The sequence below is a fragment of the Peromyscus eremicus genome, chromosome 1 (assembly GCF_949786415.1).
Source record: "Peromyscus eremicus chromosome 1, PerEre_H2_v1, whole genome shotgun sequence".
Classification (NCBI taxonomy): domain Eukaryota; kingdom Metazoa; phylum Chordata; class Mammalia; order Rodentia; family Cricetidae; genus Peromyscus; species Peromyscus eremicus.
The window spans coordinates 157,852,410-157,865,478 of record NC_081416.1 but is presented as its reverse complement, the minus strand read 5'-3'; the positions used below and the strand labels follow the sequence as shown (position 1 = coordinate 157,865,478).

The following is a 13,069-nucleotide window of genomic DNA, read 5'->3' as shown; positions in this document are numbered from 1 at the left end:
GTGTGGGTACTCAGAACTGAACCCAGGTTCACTGCAAGATCAGCCAGTGTTCTTAACCACTAAGCCATTTCTGGGACAGGTTCTCTTACCTGAAAAGCACCAATTAGGCAAGACTAGCTGGCCAGTGAGCTCCAGGGACCTCCCTGTCTCCATCTCTTCCATGTGCCACTATGTTCAGCTGTGTGTGTGTGTGTGTGTGTGTGTGTGTGTGTGTGTGTGTGTGCTGGGCATCTGAAGTATACTTCCACGGTAAACACTTTGCCAACTGAGCTGTTCCAGCTCTCTTCTCCATTGGTTTTGAAATGAGCTCATGTAGCCAAACTCCCTCAAACTGGCCTCAAACTCCCATGTAACCTTGAACTGCTGATCCTCCTGCCTCCACCTTATAAATTTTGGGATTATAGCTGTATTTTACTTTTAAATTTTCACTAGCATGAACCTTGGTGTGGATCTCTTTGAATTCCTCTCATTATCCTTATTGGATGTATTTGCCCATCAAATTTGGGGAGTTTTTAGGCATTGTTTCTTGAAGTATGCCTCTCTTTTATCCAGGATCCCAACGTTTATATTGTTTAACTTTTGTGTGTGTCACAGCTTACGTCATGAATTTAGGGACTCAAACACAACCAGAGACTATCCATACATCTCTAACATACATATTTTTTTTAAAGATTTATTTATTTATGATGTATACAGTATTCTGCCTGCATGTTTTGCCTGCAGGCCAGAAGAGGGCACCAGATCTCATTACAGATGGTTGTGAGCCACCATGTGGTTGCTGGGAATTGAACTCAGGACCTTTGGAAGAACAGCCAGTGCTCTTAACCGCTGAGCCATCTCTCCAGCCCTAACATACATATCTTAATATGTGATTCACCATTAAACAGAAAGCCAATTGTTTTATTGAAAATACTTAATATGATGGGCCAGAACAGCAATAAATGGGTTAAATCCAGAACATTATCTTGAATGTGGGGAGAAAGCTATGTAAAATTCAGAAAGGAAGCCGGGCGGTGGTGGCGCACGCCTTTAATCCCAGCACTCGGGAGGCAGAGCCAGGTGGATCTCTGTGAGTTTGAGGCCAGCCTGGGCTACCAAGTGAGTTCCAGGAGAGGCGCAAAGCTACCCAGAGAAACCCTGTCTCGAAAAACCAAAAAAAAAAAAAAAAAAAAAAATTCAGAAAGGAGCCTGGCGGTGGTGGTACACGCCTTTAATCCCAGCACTCGGGAGGCAGAGGCAGGTGGATCTTCGTGAGTTCGAGGCCAGCCTGGTCTGCAGAGCAAGATCCAGGAAAGGCGCAAAGCTACACAGAGAAACCCTGTCTCCAAAAAAAAAAAAAAAAAAAAAAAATTCAGAAAGGAATAAAAACAGACATAGAGTAGAAACAATTGGTGATTTTTTAAAAACAAATTTTTAGCATTAAACTAATAGAAACAAGGACAATACTAAACACAAACAGCAACAAATACATTCATCATTCTAGAATAACACTCTGTGAGATACTATTTACGTATAACAAAGTTCAAAAGAAGATGTTGATGTAATGTGACTGAAATGCAGATGGAATTACAAATAATGAAAACATAGTAAGAATACATAGTATTCACGAATTTGTTACCTATTTATTTAATAATAACTTCAAAAATTAACCACCAAATTGGTCTTACTGTTGCATTGGTTACTACAGTAAGGCTCATGCAGTATGGCCACTCCCAAGATGTCCCAGATGTTCATTCCTGCAGCTTCAGCACCAAGAAGGGACTTTGAGATTTTCAGGGACCATGGCAAGCTGCCCAACTGATTCCACACTAAGGACCTGATGAGTCAGAAAGCAGTGTTCCAGAGGCTTGGCTGGTGGAAGCAGTGTTTAATAAGAACAGAAAGCACATGCATGTTGAGTGTGTGAGCACCTGCTTCACATGAATGGGTGGGATCTTGGAGGCAAAGCTGAGATCTTGATAGTCAGGCAGCCTTACATCCAACAGGATATGCCCAAGATGATTGTGAGCATGACTGACCATTTCCACAAGCACCTCATGAGAAACTCAGAGAAAGCCCAGACCAGGATCCTCCACTGAGTTCTGTGAGGCCACCACTCAGCAGGCTCTATAGAGATCCACATCAAGGTGACCATCAGGGTTTTCCAGGCCTGGTCCTAGATGTTAACTGAGAGTGTTCTTGAGACAGGGACCCAGAGTGTGGTGATACTTTATTTGAGCTTTGATAAATAAAGCTTGCCTGGAGATCAGGGGGGGAAAGGCCAGCCATTTTAAGTAAACAAAGTCAGGCAGCACATGCCCTTAATCCAATCACTTATCGGCAGGGTCTCTGTGTGTTCAAGGCCATACTAGGGAACAGAGCCAAGCATGGTGACACACGCCGTTAATCCCAATACCAACCATAGAGACCTGGAGGTCTGTGCAGACAGACAGTGACAAGGAAGTGAGGTAGCTGGGCTAAGATAGCCAATGAGAGGGCAGAACAGCAAGGCATATAAAGGCGTGGGTAAGACAGGAAGTAGCTCGCATTTGGAAGCTGCCGAGTTGGTGAGGTAAGGTTATCTGTGGCTTTCCATATTTCCCTGATCTAAGACTTTAACCCATATTTCTGGCTCCATGTTTTTTATTTAATAAGACCATTTAGAAATTCATCTATACCAGAGTTCCTTAATGAAGGTCCTGTTCTTGAAACAGGGACCCAGAGTTCCTCAATGAAAGTCCATGAGACTAGAACCCAGTACCCTTTGGACATTTTGTAAATAGAAGTCTTCAGAAAACATTACACAGCCCTGGCCGTCCTGGAACTCACTCTGTAGCCCAGGCTGGCCTCGAACTCACAGAGATCTGCTTGCCTCTGCCTCCCTACTGGCATTATAGGGATGCACAACTATGCCCAGCTCAGATGCCATTCTTATTTCTTCCTTAAAAGTTGGGGAAGAAAGGAGTTTTGTGTTCCCCTTGTGTTAAATGTGATCAAACATGCATTGAAAAGATTCCACTAAAGAATTACATCTCCACCCTCAAAAGAGAAAATTAAGTGCCAACATATTTAATGGCTCTTTTGTTTCTGCTAATATCTCTGTATGTACTTCAGTTTGTGTATTTTCCATAAACTGGGGAAGAAAAACAAGACAGCAAAGGTGTGTATAAATAATCCTGTAGTAGCATGTACACAAGAATAACAGCAAGTAATCAATTGTAACTTAATGATAAGCGGCACTGGTTACCGGCGTTGGTTACCACATGAAAAGGTCACAAGCCATGACAAAACCCAGTATCAGAGCTTTATTGGGGGGGCAGAAGAACCAGGCCTGGGGGAGACACAAGTGCAGAGAGGAGAGAGAGAGAGAGAGAGAGAGAGAGAGAGAGAGAGAGAGAGAGAGAGAGAGAGAGGAGTAGAGAGAACAGAACACAGAGAGGGGAGGGGTCTGTGTCCGGCTTTTTAAGGGTTCCCATGAACATGCGCAGGCGGGCTTATGGAGCTACACCACGCATATGCAGATTGCGTGGCCACGCCCTGCGCATGTAATCTCCAGCACGCACTGATGATGTAAGACGCAAGACCCCTTGCCTAGCTCCTGAACTGCAGGTGTGCAGTCATGCAGTTGGAGCACAGCAGAATCCCAACAGTAACTGGAATAATACTGTGCATAAGGCTGTAGGAGTGAATCACTAGTATCAGTTATATAGTTTCAATAGTGTGTTCTATTGCATTTCAAAGATACAAAAATATAAAATATCCTAATAAAATAAGTAACAATCATCCAGTCTCTGTCTCTGTAGAAGATGAAATTCAATTATAATTGGTGTACTGTAGCACAAATTCTAATTGGTATTAATAAAAACCTGGAGTCAGATATCAGGGTGAAAGCTGAAAGATCAGAGAACCAGAGCAGACAGCCACTAGAGGGACTTTTTACCTCTAGGAATCTTCAGACTCAAGGGGCCAAGCTCCTGTCTCCACCCCACCTTATCACTTCCTCTCTCTGCCCAGCATATCACTTCCTGTTTCCTCCTTCCAAGTGCTGGGATTAAAGGCATGTGCCACCACTGCCTGACCTCTAGTGGCTAGCTCACACTCTGATCTCCAGGCAAGCTTTATTTGTTAGTGTATTATGTACATCAATATATCTGAGGGGAAGATGGCTCTACTGTGATCATGTAAAACTTCAAAGACTATGACATACCAGTTTAAAACTTTAAATCTAGGGGTAGGAGATATGGAACAGCAGTTAAAAGCAATGACTGCTCCTGCAGAGGATCCAGGTTTGGTTCCCAGCACCCACTTTGTGGCTCACAACCACCTCTAACTCCAGTTTTAGGGGACCTATGTGAAACATACGATTTTAAATGCAGGCATTCATACATACAAATAAAAAAATTCTTAAATTTTAAGTCAAAGCCAAGCATATGCTATGTAGTCCATTCTAGCCTCTAACTTGAAATCCTAATTACAGGCATATGCTGCCACTCTATGATTAGAATGATACATTTTTTAAGATCAAATTTTATTTTATATGTGTGCATGTCCTGTGTGAATATATGTCTGTACACATGTCTTAGTTACGATTTCTATTGTTGTGAAGAGATACCATGACAAGGCAACTCTTATAAAGGAAAACATTTAACTGTGGTAACTCATTTGCAGTTCAGAGGTTTAGTCCATTATCATGGTGGGAAGCATGGCAGCGTGCAGGCAGGCACAGTGCTGGGGAAGAGGCTGAGAGTTCTTACCGCGTGACTCACAGGCAGCAGGAAGCGGTGGAGACAATGGACAGTAGTGTAAGCATATATGAGACCTCAAAGCCCGCCTCCACAGTGACACACTTCCTCCAACAAGGCCACACCTACTCCACCAAGGCCACACCTCCTAATAGTGCCTCTCCCTTTGGGGGCTATTTTTTTCAAACCACCACAACACCCCATGAACGCAGTGCCTTAGGAGGCCAGAAGAGGTTGTCGGATCCCCCGGAACTGGGCATTTACACTGGATTCTCTAGAAAAGCAGCCAGTATTCTTCACCATTGAACCATCTTTCCAGCCCCTAGACTAACTGGGTTAAAAATCATCAAATATTTAAATGTCCTTTTCATTTTAATACTGGTTAGTACTGCGTGGAAGTGAAAAACAACCTTAAAGGAATCATTTTATGATTCAGATGTCACAACAAAAGAGAAACTTAAAAAGTCAACTATTTGACGAAAATGGAAAGGAGATCACAACTACAAATAAAACAAAAGCAATAGAACACAAAGAAAAATTACATAAATGTGATACAAGAACATATGATTTTAAAACTATATTATTTCTAACTGGCAGTTCTAACCTTCAGATATGAGGAAGATACATACATCATATGCATATGAAGAAGCAACATATTAGAACACATAAAAGAGCACTTGGGTGATATTACAAGTTTAAAAAATAACAAAAGAGCAAAAACATAAATCCTACCTGTTACTGCCCTAGTTAGGGTTACTATTGCTGCGATGAAACACCATGACGAAAAGCAACTTTGGGAGGACAGGGTTTATTTCATTCATGGTTCTTTGAAAGCAGTGGTGGCAGGAACTCAAACAGAGCAGGCATATGGAGGCAGGAGCTGATGCAGAAGCCATAGAGGGGTGTCACTTACTGCCTTGCTCCTTATGGCTTGTTTAGTCTGCTTTCTTATAGAACCCAGGACCACCAGTCCAGGAGTGAGCCTACTCATGATGTACTAGGTCCTCCCCCATCAAGCAATAATGCTGTGGAATAATATTTTTGTACACTGTGAAGATATGACACTCTGATTGGTTTAATAAAAAACTGAATGGTCAATAACTAAGCAGGGTTTTCAGCGCAGAGAGGATACTAGGAGGAAGAAGGGAGAGGCCGAGAGATGCAGAGCAAGCAAGAAGGGCAATACAGAGATGAGGTTATAAAGCCTTGAGGCAGAAAGTAAATTAATAAAAATGGATTAATTTAAGTTATAAGAACTAGTTAGAACCTAAGCTACTGGCCTAACTTTCATAATTAGTAATAAGTCTCCGTGTCATTATTGGGAAAATAATAAACTGGGGAAAAATAAACTGATATAATAATAATATAAAAATGTGGGGGGCTATCCCACCCCCACTTTTCCCCAGGATACTCTTGAGCAGGAGCCCCAAGAAATATTAGATAGAAATATAGCCAGAGAGACAGAGACAGAAAACACAGGACAGCCTTGGGAGCAAAAGACCCGTCCCCAGGCACAGCCACGTGCAGACACTTTCAACCACCTCACAACCATGCCCATGGTCAAACCATCCCCTTATGCAGCTCTGCTCTGTCAGGCAAACTCAGATCACACAAGGAAAATTCAGTTGGCTCCCATATAAAAATAATAAACTGAAAAAAAGTTCAACTAGAAATGGCATCCAAAATAGGGGCATGTATTTCCACATAAAACATGAGAAAGCTTAAAAAAAAAAAAAAAAAAAAAAGGTTCCAAACACAGAAAAACAGAGCCAAGCTCAGCCTCCTTGTCCCAAAGTCTCTCATGCAGGCTGTAGTACAGAGACACATCTTCTGTATTCTGCTGGCAGACTTGAGCTGCCAGTGTACCATGAGATCAGCCTCATGCTAGTTTAAGGTTTTGCTCTTGTAAACAGAAAAGGTTACAGATACACAGTAAAGCAGGTTCAGATGGGGAAAAAAAAACCTCTAAACAGGTTACAGTATGTTTAACAATGTGTATAGGCTTAAGAAAAAAGATATAGACAGTCATAAAAATACTTTAAAATACAGTCTTTAAAAAGAGAAGTAAAGTAATAAATAAAAAAAAGAAGCTGCATAAGGATGGGGAATGTTATAACACAGGGAGTTTGGACCTTGTATCGTGCTTTGTTAACTTTGCATTTTTTGAATGCTAATGAACAGACAGCAGCTGCTGAGAGACACTGTATTATGAAAGGGACTGCTGAATTACACCAGAACCCCAGACAACAGGAAGCAGTCTAGAGAACACACTGCCCACATTCCCAAGAGTTGGGATGGATGGTTTTGGGTTGTTTGATGGATGTTTGTCATCATTTGAGGAGGGTGGTCACAAGTTGTTATTGGTCAGCGTCAAGGAGGAAACTAAGCAAAGGAAATTAGATTCAGGGATCTCATTCTGAAAAGAAAAAGGGGGTACAGAAATAATAGGATAAAAGGGTAGATCATTGTATCTACTGTCAAGCTAAAAAAAGCAACTACTAGTCTCAAATATTTTACATTGTTGTCGGAGCCAGCCAATGAGTGGAGGCATGGGGATTGTAGAGGCAATGAAGACAGAACAGAGTCAAGAGGACGACCAGTCAATGCCGGACAGCCCCGAGTTTATTTCACAGCCAGCTTATATACAGTCTTGAAGAACAGAGGTAGAACAATGCACAGTACAGGCATTCAGCCACTATCTATCCAGTCCTTGGGTCAAGGAGCAGGGAGTTTCTTTTTCTATCACAACATACCTCCAGCTGGCGTCAGCAGCCTGAATTTAGCTAGATAGGATGTTCTTTCCCATGGGCTAATCAGGACTTTCTCACAGCCCTCAAGGAGACTGGAGCAAGCAAGGTCGAACTCTATTGACTCAGAATAGACTTCAGATTCAAACTGGGAAACTGAGTCACTTATAGGCTCCCATACATTGGAATGGATTTTTGTATATTGATATAATTTTTTTTTTGTTTTGTTTTTTGTTTTTTGTTTTTTGAGACAGGGTTCTCTGTGTAGCTTTGCGCCTTTCCTGGATCTCACTCTGCAGCCCAGGCTGGCCTCGAACTCACAGAGATCCGCCTGGCTCTGCCTCCCGAGTGATGGGACTAAAGGCGTGCGCCACCACTGCCCGACGATATTGATACAAATTTAAGATTATTTTTGTTATACTGTTGTTGTGATGTATTGTGACCCCCAATATACTGTGTCTTCCAATAAAACTTACCTGAGGATCAGAGGGAAAAGCCAGCCACTATATTAACATAAAAGTCAGGCAATGGTAGCACATGCCTTTAATCCTATCATTTGGGAGGCAGGGATCTGTCTGGATCTCTAAGTTCAAGGCCACACTGGGAACACAGCCAGGCATAGCGATACATGTCTTTAATCCCAGCACTAACCATAGAGGTCTGGAGGTCTGTACAGACAGACAGGAAGTGACAGAGCTGGGCAGGAAGAGGAAGTGATGTAGCTGGGCTGAGATAGCAAATGAGAGAACAACAGGAAGGCGTATAGGTGTGGGTAGACAAGAAGTAGCTCGCTTTGGGAGCTGCGGAGTTGGTGAGGTGAGGTTGTCTGTGGCTTTTCCTATTCCTCTGATCTCTCTCAGCCTTTAACCCCAATTTCTGGATCCGAGTTTGTTTGTTTTTTATTAATACGACCATTTAGCGGTGTTTTTCCCGTGGGGCTCTGGGGCGCGGCAGGTTTGTCTTTCGCGGCGGCGTCTTGCCCTCTAGGCTGCTCCTCTACTTGTTGTGTGTGTAACCACCAGGGCACGTGGAGCGAGTCCTCGCTGCCGGGGAAGCGGGCGAGCATGTCGAGCGCGGCGGCGGCGGAGGCGGAGGAGGCCAGGGAGAACCCGCTCGTGTTCCTGTGCTCGCGCTGTAGCCGGCCGCTGGGCGACTCGCTCACCTGGGTCACCAACCGGGAGGACAACAACTGCATCCTCCTGCGCTGTGTTTCCTCTAATGTGTCCGTGGATAAAGAACAGAAACTGTCCAAGTGCGAAGGTGAAGAAGGTTGCGTTCTTGAGACTCTGTATTGTGCAGGCTGTTCCCTCAGCCTTGGCTGTGTGTACAGATGCACTCCCAGGAACCTAGATTACAAGAGGGACTTGTTCTGCCTCAGCGTTGAAGCCATTGAAAGTTACACTTTAGGGTCCGCCGAAAAGCAAATCGAGTCGGAAGACAAGGAGCCTTTCAATCTGGAAAGCAGAGTGGAAATAGAGAAGTCTATAAAGCAGATGGAAGACGTCCTGAAGGCCTTGCAAACGAAGCTGTTGGAGGTTGAGTCGAAACTGCCCTTCGCTGGCGGCAGCCGCTGAGCTGCTCCTACCCCACCTGCCCCACCCTGTTCCTAGTACATGGTCAGACTTTCTGTGTATTTTACGGAAAGAAGTAACTGTTCTCCGTATGTGAATTTTAAAGCCAGTTTATGATACATGCTGGACAGAGATTTTGTGAGCTTTTATTTTATTAAAAAAAGGGGTGATTTTTCTGTCTTTTTTTTTTTTGTTAAGTTCATTGTACGTGTGCATTTTTGTATTTTTTTTTTAAACTTTGTCACTTAATACTTTGGATATTAAAGAGTGAGTAGTAAGGGGGGGAAAGGCCATTTAGCAATTTGTCTACATACTGTATGTATGTTTCTACTCTTGTTTAAGATATTTTTGTATATTGAAACAAATTTAAGGTTATTTTTGTTAGAACATACTGTACATATGTTTCTACTCTTGTTTAAGGTATTGTACCTATGCAAATCATTTAACTATGTAATGTAAATTTCTAGTCTTTAAAAGTTATTATTACAAACTATTTAGGATAATAAGGAAATGTAGGTTAATAGTTGTCACCTATCACAATCAAAGTTATAGTTATGATAGGTATGTTTTCAGGGTCAAACAGATATATTTTAGATACACAGGTGGTCTTTAGACACTTCAGAGATCTAATAAATAAAGTTCTTTTTTATGACAATGCAAATGATGTTGAAGCAGTAACTTAAAATCTCTTGACTAAAAAAAGCTCAGATCCAGATGGATTCAGTGCAGAATTCTACAAGGTCTGCCCAGAACAGCTAACACCAATATTTCTCAAATTATTTCATAAAATAGAAAAATAAGGAATGGTTCCAGAACTCTTTACAAAGCTAGACAAAACAACAAAACTAGTGTGTAAGATACAGACCAATTTCCCTACTGAACATACATAGTAAAATACTTACAAACTGGGTATACAAAAAAGATCAATAGTGGGGGGGGGGGGCGGGAGCCAGGTGGATCTCTGTGAGTTTGAGGCCAGCCTGGGCTACAGAGTGAGTTCCAGGAAAGGCACAAAGCAACACAGAGAAACCCTGTCTCAGAAAAAAAAAAGAAAAAAAAGATCAATAGCATGATCAAGTTAGCTTCTTTCCAGAAATGCAGTTATGGATCAGCAAATGTAAATTATTAAGTATAAATAATCACATAAATGGACTCCAAAGGCAAAGATTACATGCTCATCCCAATTGATGCGGAAAAGGTCTTTGACAAAATCCAACATCCCTTCATGATAAAAGCCCTGGAGAGACCCCACATGGAGGGAACTATTTTAACATAAAGGTTATAACAAATCTAGACCCACCCTCAAGCTCAAGTGAGAAGAATCCGAGGCAGCCGATTTGGATCAGGAACAGGAAAAGTGTGTCCGCTCTACCAACTCCTATTCAATATAGAACTAAGATTCTTAGAGCAAAAGGCAAAGGACAAATAGAAAAGGAAGAAGTCAAAATACCCCTGTTACAGGCAATCTGGTTCAATATCTAACAGACCCTAAAGACTTGTGAGGAAACTCTTAGAGCTGGTAAACACTCTCAGCAATGTGGCAGGCAATCACAAAGTTAACATAACCCAAGTCATTAGCCTTTCTATGACAAATACACTTAGAAAGAAATCAGGGAAACATTCCCATTCCCAATAGCCTAAAGAAATGAAAATACTTGGAAATAAACCAAAACAAGAAAGGGAAGGACCTCTACAATGAAAACTTTAACGACCAGGTAGTGGTGGCACACACCTTTAATCCTAGCTATTGGGAGGCAAAGGCAGGAAGATTTCTGAGTTCGAGGGCAGCCTGGTCTACAGAGTGAGTTCCAGGACAGCCAAGGCTACACACAGAAACTCTGTCTTGAAAAAACAAAACAAACAAAGGGATAACTTCAAAACTTTGAAGAGAGAAATTGAAGACACCAGATAGAAAAACCTCTCATGTGCATGGATTGATGGACTTAATACTGTAAAAATGGCCTTTGAAACTAAAACAATTTACAAATTCAGTGCAAACCCATCAAATGCCAACTCAATTCTTCAAAAAATCAGGGGAAAAAAACCCTTAAAATTCATATGGAAATACAAAATACTCCAGGTAGCAATCCTGAACCCCGAGAACACTGCAGGAGGTATCACCACACTCATTGCATGTTATCCTACAAGGGTCTTAGTAATAAAACCAGCATAGGACTGGCATGAAAAACAGATCTGTAGAACAATAGAACAGGAGACCCAGATAGAAGCCCACTGCAGCCATCTGACTTTTGATGAGCCAAACATACACATTGGAGAAAAGGAAGCATCTGGAACAAAGGATACTGAGAAAAATGGATATCTGCATGTAGAAGAATGAAGCTAGGTCCTTCTCACTAGAAGTGAGAAATTCTAGAAGAATTTCTCAGTCTTCTAGAGATGAAGCAGGAAGACAATTTATGAACTAGGCATAGTGAAGACACTATGCAGTTTGGGCACAGGATTTGGAGCATCTGAGCTGGATCTGACCTGAATGATTTCCCCACTGAGAACTAACCTTCATAGTCCCAGAAGGTGCTGTGCAAGCTGCTAAGGGAGGGAAGCCACAATTAGTTCTGCCCAGCTGTGAAGCCTATGAACCCCAAAACAGCAAGCATATGAAGGCATCATGCCCTAAAAGTGCCTTAGACATATGGCCCACTCAACAAAAGGGAAATCTTGCCTGGTACTGAAAACCCACCTAATTACCAGCGGCTAGTGAGGTCATGGATCTTAAAGAAGGACTTAACTCTTTACTAAACCAGTACAATTAATTCCTGACTGCATTCTAAACACTTATCTTTATTATTTTATTCTCACAGTTAAGTGTAGCTCCCAAGCCTCACGAATGAAAGCTTTTTCAAACGGAGACTATTGCAGTAAACCACAACTGGTCAAAATACAGAGAACAACTGATTGATCATGGCGTACCCAGCTGCAGTAGATACATCTACAATCAAACCCCTGTTCCTCAGGCTCAGAAGACATCATGAAAGAAGGACTAGAAAGTTCATAAGAGCCAAAGGACCAGGAAATCTGCTTTGAGATTGTGTCTCCTAGAAATGACAGGGAAGCCTGTCATGATACTACAACAATATGGCTACTTAAATAAGACCTGAACAAGGACACTACCAACAGAGAAGCTAAGGGGAAGGGGTGAAAAGTCACAGGACCCCACCCCTAAGAAGTACAGGCAACTAAGGGAGGCTGAGAGTGAAGGAGGTGGTCTTCTCCCAGGCAGGAGGCCCCTACTGGTTATCCAATACCAAGTAGCTAGCCCTGAAATCATGTACATGTAGGCACCGCTGAATGGACTCAACGTGCTCTATTTATATTTATATATTTGTGGATATATATATCTATGGCCATGAATTTGAGAGGACATGCAGAAGAGAGACATAGGAGGAGTTGGAAAAAGGAAAGGCAATGGAAGGAAGTGATATAATTAGAATAATTTTTTAAGAAAGGGAGGAAGAGAGAAGGAGTGAGAGAGATGTCTGTTCTCAAAGATCTACTACCATTTTAATGTTCGTAAGTACAGGAAGGTATTTTAAAACATGTGAATGGAGCCAGGCAGTGATGGTGCAGGCATTTAATCCCAGCACTTGGGAGGCAGAGGCAGATGGATCTCAGTGAGTTCAGGGCCAGCCTGGTCTACAGAGAGTTCCAGGACAGCCAAGACTGTTACACAGAGAAATCCTTGCTCAAAAAACCAAACCAAACCAAACCAAAACATGTGAATGGTTTTGGAGTTGATGTGGAGGGGCAGCAAGCACTGCTTATGGTGACTGAAAGACACAGTCGCCAGAACTAAATTGTTCTGACTGTCGAGGCAAACACTTTCCATACGTTAATCAATAAACCATAACTGCCTGTCATAGTTACGGTTTCTATCGCTGGGAAGAGACATCATGACCACAGCAACTCTTATGAAGGAAAACATTTAATTGGGGCTGGCTTATACTTTTGAGGTTTAGTCCATGATCATCATGGCGGGGAGCATGGTGGTAGGCAGGCAGACATGGTGCTAGAG

At 42.3% G+C, this 13,069-nt stretch overlaps 1 protein-coding gene across 1 annotated transcript; it reads left to right on the top strand.

The window, feature by feature from the left end:
- Positions 1-4,769: 4,769 nt before the first annotated feature.
- On the top strand, positions 4,770-9,219 carry LOC131923680 (protein Mis18-alpha-like). Its single transcript, XM_059278856.1, has 2 exons — positions 4,770-4,781; positions 8,290-9,219. The coding sequence occupies exons 1-2, from the start codon at positions 4,770-4,772 to the stop codon at positions 9,040-9,042; spliced, it is 765 nt and encodes a 254-aa protein (XP_059134839.1). The 3' UTR covers positions 9,043-9,219.
- Positions 9,220-13,069: the final 3,850 nt, after the last annotated feature.